Source organism: Mesocricetus auratus, unplaced genomic scaffold (assembly GCF_017639785.1).
Source record: "Mesocricetus auratus isolate SY011 unplaced genomic scaffold, BCM_Maur_2.0 Super-Scaffold_4256, whole genome shotgun sequence".
Taxonomy (NCBI): domain Eukaryota; kingdom Metazoa; phylum Chordata; class Mammalia; order Rodentia; family Cricetidae; genus Mesocricetus; species Mesocricetus auratus.
In genome coordinates this window covers 68,886,825-68,899,043 of record NW_024429182.1, presented here as the reverse complement: position 1 = coordinate 68,899,043, position 12,219 = coordinate 68,886,825, and the positions used below count along the sequence as shown (strand labels likewise).

The window sequence follows — 12,219 nt, the reverse complement described above, 5'->3', positions numbered from 1 at the left end:
TGAGCAATATTCTTAAATGCAATAAAACTAGGAAGTGCTAGTTGGAAAATCTGGGGTTTGATTCCTAGCACCTCAAAATAATGGGGGGGGGGGGGCAGTCCTGGATTCTTCAGTTAAAAAAAGATATCATAGCTAGCGGAGAAGCTCACATCTTTAATCCCAGCGCTTGGGAGGCAGAGGCAGGCAGATTTTGAGAGTTTGAGGCCAGTCTGCTCTACATAACAAATTCCAGGCCAGCTACGACTGTATTAGACCCTGTCTTCCAAAAAAGGGACATACTTATTATGCATCAAAATAATTCAAAAGGAGATGGAAGTGGAGTTAGAGAATAGGTAAGAGAAGATAGATAAATAACTGCAGAGTGGTGGGCACACCGGGATCCCAGTGAACTGCTTTTATTTTTGCATGTTTTTAAGCTGTTTCACATTGCTAAAATAAACAAACAAACAAATAAATAAACAGATCCTACTTATAGCCAGGACAGGTCTTTTCAGTGTCTAATTATTCTTCCTGACCCCTTACTTACAAACATCTCTCACTGAATTCTGTGTGTATCCATCACACCTACTCCCCATTTGAGCCCCTCCTTCCTTCCTCTTCCACTCTGGAAGAAAACCCCACATCCTTGTTGGCCATTCATCAACCACTCTATGACCCAGTTTCATACTAAGATTCCCCAGCATCACCTGAATTACATATCTTAAGAGGGAGATCCCCCCTCTCATCTCCACACATCTCAGAGCTAAGTACCACACAGTGAAGCAGACGGAAATGGTGGTCACAGTGGCAGAGAAGTCTGTTCCTCTGCAGTTCCATACCAGCACTTAGGCAATATCAATGGGCTTCACTAAAGAGACTCTCACAACTATTTTTTAAAAGGAAATTGCAAACTGTACTTAAATGTCACACTAATGCCAAGAGATCCCGTCAGCACAGGGAGGCTGTGATTCTTCAGAAAGAACTTATGAACAAACAAAAAGTCTCCTTAATAACCCATCCCCACCTCTACACACTCCAAATCCTATGCCCCAGATGTACATTTTACTGAAAATTTATCTTCTATAATGAAAATGGGCACAGGTATAAAACAGACATTACCTTGTATCTCATCTTGGGACAGGAATGAATGTAGAAACCCATATAGTAATAGCTGAGTTGTGATGTTTTCTCATGCAGTTGTCGAGTAAAAGCAATTTCTCTGCCAAAAAAAAAAAAAAAAGAGGTAACCATACAGTTAATTCTGATTTCAATTTTCAAAAAATCTATGTAATTCAATAAAATCTAATGCAAAAGTATCAAAATACCAACTCTTTGTGTGTTTTTGAGGCAGGGTTTTTCTGTTTATCTCTGACTGTCCTGGAACTCACTCTGTTGCCCAAGCTGGCTTCAAACTCAGATCTGCCTCCCTCAGTCTCCTGAGTGCTGGGACAACCATCATGCCCAGCAAGAAAAATGACTTTTAAAAACATTAGATAATTATGAAAGGAGATACCCCAAAACCTCTAAACTATTTTGAATAAACACAACTAAGTTGAGATTTTATTTTTTATTGGGCAAAAGAGCTGAACTACAACCAACATAACATGAAAATAAAGGTATCTATAATATTATTCAGTATGCTCTAGATGTGCAAGACATCTGGGCTACTTTAACAGCACAAAATTTTAAAACTTAATAACTAATACATGTCAGGAAAAATTATATATGCATTCACACACAAGCCTTTTAACTGTATGTGATTCACAAGTCACTGTTAGCTAGGACCACAGTTTATACACACAGTTTCCTTAAAATAAGAGAGACAATACCACATTGTCCCTTCATGCCTTATTCATTTGTTAGCAGGGATGAGGACTGCTGAAACAAAAGAAACTAAATCTTCACTGAAATGCCTATGTGTGAAGTGGTTGTAATTTGTATTAAGATAAATCTTGGCACAAAATTTCCCCTACTTGTCCAGCTGAATAAACAGGGCATATATGAGAGTTTTAATAAATTTAAATTTCTAAAGTAGGAAGAATGGTGGTTTTATCTTTTGAGAGTTTTCTTCCTTGCTATTTTTTTTTAATAGCAGCAATGGATATATAAAATTCAAGGTTTTGTCTTGTTCTGTTAGAGAGGCCTTCTTTACATAGTATAGCCTATCCCAGAACTTGCTACAATAGCCCAGGTTGACCTCAAAACTCTCATCCTATCTCAGCCTGAGAATACAAGCATATGCCACCTTGTCCAGTAGAGAAATTCTATGTTTAAAGGACTCCTCTATTCATTTCTCTAGTACAAATCTAAATTGTTGAAAGGTTATCCAAAAACTATTTAAAATGTTTCTATACAGAATAAATGTTACTATTCCTAGAACTAATCTATTTTCAAGACTCAAACTGAGGAAAGAATCGGCAAATTCAACAGCCCTACACCCACCCATACTCAATAACTCTTGACCACACCCAGCTAGTATAGATGGCACTTGGTTTCTTCGACCTTTGTATTTCAGATCACTACACTACTACTTACTCAAATCCATGAGCCATCCTCAAAACCAGTCCAAACAAGTTCCTGGGCTATCTCCAAAATGCAACCTGAATTTGACCACCTCTCATTACCTCTATGTAAGATATTCTAGTCTTTAAATTATTTTCTAAAAACCACAATTAAATATATAGGAAAAAGGACTGTCAGAGAGCAGTTAAAAACACTATATAATTCTAAATCTGTTATTGACACATTATTATTAAGAGACTGTCAAGATGGGCACTGAGATATAGGCAAAAGATGACTATCAGGCCAATTTGTAAAATTCAAATTGATAATTTAAAGAAGAGCATCAAGGCTTCTACTTTGATAATTCAGGAAAATAATACATATACAAAACCCAAGATAATCTGGCAGTACACTTCATAATGGTGTAAGAATGTGACTATAAGACACAAATACTGGGGAACACAATGAGAAAAGCAGAGGGAAAGAGATTCAAGCTACCTGAAAAACAAAAATAAACCAGTTTCCAAATCTCTTCCTTCAAGTTGTACTGCACACATGTATAGATAAGTAGGAGTATGAACAGAAATAAATATTCCATAGAAGATATTCCCACCATTAAAGACATTTGTGCTGTGTGACATATATCTGCAGCTATGGCCATAAATGGGACATTGTTTTCTGAGGAGGGTCACAGATACCAGCGAATAGTTGATAACTCCACACTGCTAATTTGTATACCTAGACAATGCTTCATGGCACTGTTGCAGTCAGGAGCAGACCAAACATGTAAGTGGTTTCATAAGATTGCTAATGACACCATATCTTCTTAGTCTGTGGGTATATGCACATATATGTGTTCATAAAACCACATAAGTGCCTAATGATATGCATGTCATAATATGGCCCTTTCCTTACAAACTTCCTAACTCCATAATTGCATTTCTTTCAGCAGATGTACATGCCTTTAATTCATTCACACCACATTAGCTGCATCTTTACTCTAGTGTTAATAATACAGATACTTTTATATTTATAGAGCATAAATAAGCTCTGGCAGGGGAGCTTAGGAAATACCTACATGAAACAAACATCTCCAAGCATGTGGTTTCCTTTTGAAAAATGTATTTATTATTATTCTGGTGTATGATGGGGGTGGAGGGAATAGACATGGCATGGCCTCTTTAGAGTCAGTTCTATCCCAGGACCTTTATATGAGTTCTGGAGATGAAACTCAGGATATCAGGCTTACCCAGAAATCACTTTACTTGCTAAGCCATCTCACAGTGGTTTCTTATACTCAAGAATATACAGAAGCTAGAGGATTGTGACTGGATAGCTCAGAGGTTAAGAGCATTAGCTGCTCTTTCAGAGGTCCTGAGTTCAATTCCCAGCAACCATATGGTGGCTCACAGCCATCTGTAATGAGATCTAGTACACTCTTCTGGTGTGCAGGTGTACATGAAGGCTGAACACTATATAAATAAATAAATCGAAAAAAAAAAGCTAGGGGATTAACATCAACAATGGCATCATTTGTACAGCTGTTACTTTTTTGAGAAAAGTTTATTTTATTCTCTCCCCAAACCATGTCCCTTCCCACTGTGTGTGTGTGTGAGTGTGTGTGTGCCCACACTCGAGCACACATGTTACATGCAAATTCCTATACAGGCCAGAATAAGCTCAGTAGGATTCCCTGGAGCTGGTGGCTGTCAACAGCTAGATGTGGGTGCTGGCAACTGAATTCCTGTTCTCTGAAAGAACAGGAAGTGCTTTTAACTGCTGAGCCATCTCTCCAGCCTCCTAAAACTGTGACTTTTAAATATTAATATATAGCAGAGAGACTACTGTAGCAGCAAATTATTATAACATACTATCAAAAGCAGATTTCTACCATTGCATACTGAAATATAAACAAATTGAGTAATCATCTGACCCTCCATGAAATTCATTACAACTCTATAAAGCAGTCTTACCTTAATGCTGAATACACACCCAAAGACAGAAATGAATAATCGGGATCGTAGTACAGATACACAGAAGACACACAGTATGGGAGGATGTCTATCACACCCACAGCAATGATCTTCCCATCAAGCCAGTACTGCTGGTGAAAGGAGCCATAACCACATTCCGGTCCATTAGCAGGGTGTTCTGCCTATGAAAAAGTAGGCACAGAAACATCAACAGACAGTCATTTTCTTTATATTAAAATGATCTCTTAATCTAAGTAATCTTTTATTTTGTTCAGGTTAATAGGTTCTAAAATTTTGCTTCATTGTGACCCCCTTCCAGATAATGATTGATTTAGCATGAAAAGCTGATTTGCAAAAAAAAAAAAAAAAAAAAAGGATGGAAAGGAAAGAGGGAAGGGAAGAGGAATGAAGAGAAAGGGAAGGAAAGGAAAAGAAATTGGAGGGGGGGGACGAAAGGGAGAAAGGCAAATAATGTGATCCACCTCATTCACAGGACTACAAAAGGAAAACAATGTGATACATTAATCAGTGCAGGAAATATATGACACATTCCAACAGCTGACCAAAACTTGTAACAAGTGACAGCAAAGAGACTTCTTGAGCGGTCTAATAACATATACAAAACCCACACTTAACAGCACAGTTAATATTCAGAAACTAGATGCTTCCCTTTCCTTCTCCACTTAATATTATGAACACAGCTAACTCTATTCAGTATGATTTGACATCCCAGATAATACAGTACAATGGGGAAGGGAATAAAGGAGTTGTGGAAGTAGACCAGTGGTCAGGTGCTGGCCTCGCATATGCAAGTCCTGAGGGTGAAGGGGTGGGAAGGGAAGGAAGAAAATAAAGAGAGGAGGAATGGGGGAGGAGAAGAGAAAAGAGATGGAAAGGGGATTAATCCAGAGTGAAGAACAGAAAAATCAACTGTCTTTATAGATAACATGACGGTAACAAAATCCAAAGAACAAAGAGAAAAACTAACTACAGCAAAGACTAGAATGAAAGGTTAAGATGTGAAATTCTAGAACATAAAATGTGAAACAGAATGAAAAAAGCTAAGTTTAAAATTTACATGTACAGCATCTATACACTGCAAAGCAGCGAACATCTATGAAGGGAATCAAAGAAGACCCAAATAAATGGAACAACACGCCTTTCTTGACTAAAACTGTTACAATCCCAGTTCCTCTCAAATTGCTGCAAAACAGTATAATCCCAATCAACACTGCAACAAGCTGTTTTACGAGTATGAACAAATTCATTCATAAGTTAGACATGAAAGAAAAGGCTCAGGGCACCCAACTCTACTGAGGAATGAAGACAGTGTAGTTGTCTTGATGGAACAATAAACAGACAAATCAGACTAAGCAAGCCCACAAAATCACAGTAACCTCTAACAAAGAGTAAAAGCAATTCAATAGGGAAAGTAGGTCTCCACAAACAACAGTGTTCAACAGCTGGACATTCACATGTAAACCAGGCATCAGATAAACCTTCAATAATAGTGAGCTCAAAATGGAGCACAGACCCACATGTCAAATTCAGTACTAGGAAACTTCTACCTAGACAAAGGCATTTGGAAGAGAAAATCTGGGTGATCATGGCTTTGTTAATGAATTTTCAGATACAGCATCAAAAACAAAAATCCATGAAAAAAGATAGTTGTTTGCAGTTATTAAATTCATTTAAAACTTCTGCTCTACAGGAAATGTTAAGGAAACAAAGTCAAGGCACAGAACATATATTACAGGATATACTTAATATAACATAAAAGCTTTAAGATTCATCCATAAGAAACTAAACAACCAAATTAAAAATGGACAAAAGATCTGAACACATGCTTTATCAGAAATACAGAAAGAAAGCACCTAATCATAAGGAACAATGCTCACCATCACCACAGATTTGCACACAGAACATCAAGCACTCCTACATATCAGAGGACCAAACCCCACAGGCTGGACATCAAATGACAGGAGAGATGCAGAGCAATAGGAAGTCATGTTGGGAAGGTAAAGCAGTTACAGGCACTTCACAAACTTCTCACAAAACTAAACGAACTCTGAGCATAAAGAAACAGCAATCACACTCTGTAGTTACTTAACCATTTGGTTTGAAAACTTACCTAAAGACAAAGCCTCACAAGATGTTTATAGCATCTATTCCTAACTGGCCAAAACCAGAGCAACTCAGACATCCCTCTTCAAGACACAGATGGATAAACTTGGGTTCATCCCTATAATGTATTATTGACGAAATTCACACACACACACACACACACACACACAGAGAGAGAGAGAGAGAGAGAGAGAGAGAGAGAGAGAGAGAGAGAGAGAGAGAGAGAGAGAGAGAGAGAGAGAGAGAGAGGGAGAGAGGGGAGAGAGGGGAGAGAGGAGAGAGAGAACTTTAAATGCATATTGCTAAGTGAAAAATGCCAGTCTGCATCCTGTATAGTTACAATTGCAGTGGATAAAAGGCAGAAGTATGCAGTTTACTCCATATTATCAGGAGTTTGAGAGGTCTAGGTGAGGGATTAATAGATCCTTTAGGTGATGAGACTATTCTGTACAATATAATAGCCAAGACACCATACTAAGCCCTTTTTATCAAAACTCAGCACTTTATTATTTATTTGTTTTGGTTTTTCAAGACAGGATTTCTCTGTATAGCCTTAGCTGTCCTAGACTCGCTCTGTAAATCAGGCTGGCCTCAAAATCACAGAGATTCACTTGTCTCTGCCTCCCAAGTGCTAAGATAAAAGGCATGCACCACCATTGCCCAGTTAGACAGAGAAAAGGGGTGAAATAAGCAAGTCTTGAAATGAAAGAGGTCTATAGAGATGAAAACAAAAAGAAGTACGTCCAAAACTCTACTCTGATAAAACTGCTTCCCATGGGGGTACAGGTTAACAATTCTGACACTGCTGTATATGTAACAAACAATTAAGCAAACAGAGCATATGGTAGGGTTTTCAGTGCTGTGACTAGAGTGATCCAAGTGATGATGGATTATAGTTGAAAATGTGAAAACTCATGCTTGGCTTGATATAAACACAGATGGTTTCACACAGAAATGTGCATACTATAAGTATGTGCATACTCAAGAGTAACTGTACACACGCATTTCTTTTTCTGTCAGCTAAAAGGACCTAAAAGAAACACCCCAAGAGAAATGAGCACACCCTGCTGCCAAGATCTTGGTACGTTTTCTGCAATCAAAGGAACTAGTGCTAGGAGAAGTGGCTGACTTTAGGACTGCACAGGAAATATACAAAATGAGCTTACTGGATCTCAGTGTCAGAGAAGTAGTACTCAAACAACCAACCCACACACAAAGAGGCATGGGAGGGGAACTCAAAGAGCTAATTCACTACTGAACTATTTTAAGCAACAAAATAAAAGCAATCTATAATCCCAAGTATAAAATCTATTCACCCATGGAGAAATGGCTTAGCCGTTAAAGGCTAGGCTCACAAGCAAAATTATAAAATCTATGCACCCTGGGGCTGGAGAGATGGCTCAGAGGTTAAGAACACTGGCTGCTCTTCCAGAGGTCCTGAGTTCAATGGCTCACAACCATCTACAATTCAATCTGGTGCCCTCTTCTGGCATGTAGGCAGAACACTGTATATGTAATAAATAAATCTTTACAAAAAAACCTATGTACCCATACTACTATGTACCATTGAAAAACAGTAAAAGAACAGAGGAAAATCTCCCATGCAGAAAAATATCAAATTTACATAGACATTATTCCCTGAAATCAAGGGACAGGCATAAGGCAGGCCCAGAGTTGTTTTCTTTTGTTTCCTTTTTGTAATTCAATTGTGTGGTTCTCTAGTGATAACTCTGTAGGTCATGACATCATCATGTAAGTCAATACATCAAAAGGTTAGACATGCCTCTCATTTTCCACTGTCATTTCAACCAGGTCAGAAAGAGCTAAGTCTTATAATAGCTCTCCCCACTCCAGGAAGCTCAGGAGCCCTTGCTAGAGAAGCACCCACAAGTACCACTGCTTACTGACTTGAGAATCCACTTCATTAAGATGTGGCTATCACGTCTTATACCTCACTAGTGATAGCCCTTTGTCAACTTGCTCAATTGTCACAAGCACAGAGGGAGGAAAAAACTACATATTGCATAGGAAAGCACACTATTTGGGAAAAAAGAAAGTGAAGGGCTATTTGCCTTAAAGTCAAAAACATAAATTGAAAGGTCTCAAACTTGATACTTGATGACCTCAAAAACCCCTTTATACTTAGAAAAGTAGAGAGTTCGTGTAATAGAATACATATACAGATATTTACCAACTAGAAGACAAAGTGAATTTTGTTTTTGGTTTTGTTTTGTTTTGTTTTTTTCAAGACAGGATTTCTCTGTATTGTTTTGGAGGCTGTCCTGGAACTCGCTCTGTAGACCAGGCTGGTCTCAAACTCACAAAGATTTGCCTGCCTCTGCCTCCCGAGTGCTGGGATTAAAGGTGTGCACCAGCAACACCTGGTACAAAGTGAAATTTTAAAATAGATCTAATAATTCACTTAAAAATAATAAATTCAATACATTTGATTCATTCTGTGATAAACACACAAAAAAACGAAAAACACTACACTTTACAAAATCAAAAAACAATAGATATGGAAAGTTGAATGGCTCTGGATTTTTTTTTAACAGATTTCTGTATTAGAAGATCACCCGATTCTCATACAGGTCTCTGTATTTTATCTGCTGCCATCATGGAACCTCTGGAAAACAGACTGTACACTCATGAAGTGAGAGTCAGGAGAGCTAACGTCATCACCACACTATGAAAACAGCACCGGTTTGAGGACCCTCTGACACATGCATCAATGCATGACTACAATCCTGTATCCTCAAAATACGAGGAGCCTTTTATAGGGTTCATACTAGTGTTTTCCCTCTATTTAAGTTTTCAGAAACAAAGGTAAGACACAAATAAAAGGAGACCAATGAGTAAGCTTAGGCCAGCTTTTGCTCACTCCGATTGGCACATTCCCAAAGTCAGCGTTTAAAGAATTACATTGTTAGGTCACTTAAAAGCAAAGTCATGTAACTACAGTAGCTACTTTCCTTATAAAGCAGTCAGTGATGGTATCAACAATATTTAATGTTTCTTTCCAAGTCTGCAGTTTGGATGTGTTAAGGAACTAATCTGAAAATTTTCATAAATTCCTCCATTTCAAGGATTTAGCTGATAACAGGAAAAAATAATAAAACTCCCCTCTGCTATACAAAAGAAAATTCACCTTGACTTCAGAGGAAGCATGGCCTATCTTTGGTGATTAATGAGCTATGCAGTATGTATCCATTTCCAAAGTGCATGTAGAGATGACATGAATATTAATAGGCCAATTCTCACTTCCAGCCAAACTGTTCCCCAAATAGGTGCTTATTTATTCTAACAAAGTACACCTGTCTCCTCAGCCTCCTGCCTTCCTGTGCCTCAGTGATGCCCCACACAAACTCTACAAGGCTCAGAGTAACTAACAAAGAGGAAGACATTTGAGAAGATTTTCAAAAGAAGGTAAGGATGGGAAAGGAGAAAGACTTCAGAGAACAGAACCTGAGCTCCCTTCCCTTTCAAAGCAGCCTCAAGCCACCTCTCCCAAATGATTCCTCAAGGACACAAAAATCTACAGTTGGTTTTCTTATGAGTATCTTATTTTACAACTCTGTAGGGACAGAGGTTAACCTGTAGAGTTCTTAGAAGGAAATGAATATCCCAAATGTTAGTCTACTACCCTATATGATTATTAGTAGTTGTTGCAGTCTATCTAGCAATTTAATCTCAACCTTTTATTTCATTTAATTGTATCTGCAAATGCTCTTTGAAACGGTTTTAATGTTTACTGGTTTTGTATCAAACAACAAGTATATAGATACAGAACTAAAATTTTATACATGTCTGTCCATAATTAGAAAAGCTTTTACTTCTACGTTAAATAGTTTCCCACTTACAGGTGATATTAAATTACACTCAAGTATGAGCTCTGTGAAACTGATTTATCGAGATAAGCAGGTACATAAATCAAAGTCTTTAATTCACAGCAAACAAGTACCTTATAGCTTAGAAACAAATTTCTAGAATCCAAACATATATATATAACTAAGGTGATAAATCAACTGGCATGAAATTCTTAGTTTAAGGAAAAAGTAATATCTTCTCAAATTTGTAAGCAGTATCATTGGATTTTAAATAATGTAAGGATTTATTTCTCATGAGAACAGCTTAACTGAACTTCTAAAACTGAACCTTAGTAACTAAACTTAGTAACTGATGTATCAAAGTAGTTAGCATTGGGCTGGAGCAATCCCAGTTACAAAGAGTATTTGCTGTACTAGTATGAAACCCTGAGTAAAATACATGTCCAGGGCCCACACAGAAAAGTCAGGCATGGTGACACAGGCTTATAATCAGGGCTTTGGGAGACAGCCCTAGGGCTCACTGGCTAACCAGGCTAGCCTAAACTGAGACACTGTCTCAAAAAGTAAGGTTGATGGCTCCTGAGGACCAACACTTGCCAGGTTGTCCTCTGAATTCCGCACATCCATACACATGTGCTTATAAGTTCACACATTAACATCAGTCATAGAATGCTTAAAATTTTTAAATATAAATTTTATTCAACTAAACTGAACTATAATCCTAGCATGTTTTAATATTTTGAAGTATTGTTTTAAAATATACATAAGATGCACCATTTTAATTTTTTGTTTGTTTGTTTTGAGACAGTGTTTCTCTGTATAACAGCTCTGGCTGTCTTGGAACTAGCTCTGTAGACCAGGCTGACCTAAAACTCACAAAGATCCGCCTGCCTCTGCCTCCCGGAGTGCTGGATTAAAGGTGTGCACTACCACCCCCAGCCATTTTAAATGATTTTAAGTAGAAAACTGAGTAAAGTGATATGTCTTGATGATCTATGATACGTGCCTCACTAAAGAGAATATTACAGTATTTGTCTTTTTGTGATTGCATACGTGTCTTCACGTTCCATTCTATGTGTGAGAATTTCTCTTTTTGAAAGGTGAACAGTATTGTGTGTGTCAGCATAACATTTTACTGGTCATTCGAGTACCAATGGACACCTGGGTTGATCTACCTTTTGGCTGCTGTGAACATGCTGCTACAATCACTGCTACACTGTTCACTTTCCCTTCTTTTCTGTGTAACTACTACATCCTAGGTAATTCTCTAGTTTTGTGTTTTGTTTTGGGTTTGTTGTTTATTTTTAAAAATAGACTTTCACTATGTGGCCCTAGCTGTTATGAAAACAAGGCTGGCCTCAAATTCACAGAAATCCACCTGACCTTGCCTCCAGAGTGCTGAGACCCAACATGTACCACACCCACTGGGCTCCATTTAGTTTTAAATGGAACTTGCCTCCATTGTAACTACATCATTTTATATACCTGCCAATATTACACAAAGGCTACAATTTCTCCACACTCACACCAACACTATTTCTTAGTTTTTGTTAAAGTTAGCCTACTGAGTATCAAGTAGTACTTCATGGTTTTGATTTGCAATTCCCTAATAATTACTGGTGTTAAACAACTAACATTTTATGTATTATATTTTGTTTTAGCTTAATCAAATTCTAAAACCCTTTAGTAAATTAAAATTTTAAACATAGATCAAGAAATATAATGAACTCTCACTAAACACCAATAGTTTCCAAGTAATACAAAAAATAAATATTGAGCACATACAAGGTTCACAACCCCTTCCTTTTTACTGA

The 12,219-nt window shown here is 37.6% G+C and overlaps 1 protein-coding gene across 7 annotated transcripts in view; it reads right to left on the bottom strand.

Annotated features, from left to right (window-relative positions):
* Positions 1-12,219, bottom strand: part of Ate1 (arginyltransferase 1) — a 118,512-nt gene that overhangs the window by 56,914 nt on the left and 49,379 nt on the right. For all 7 annotated transcript variants that reach the window (XM_040753042.1, XM_040753050.1, XM_040753034.1 and 4 more), the window contains 2 exons: positions 4,455-4,636; positions 1,099-1,198 (listed from right to left, as the gene is read on the bottom strand). In XM_040753042.1, the coding sequence (XP_040608976.1) occupies positions 1,099-1,198; positions 4,455-4,636 (282 nt within the window). The remainder of the gene's footprint in view (positions 1-1,098; positions 1,199-4,454; positions 4,637-12,219) is intronic.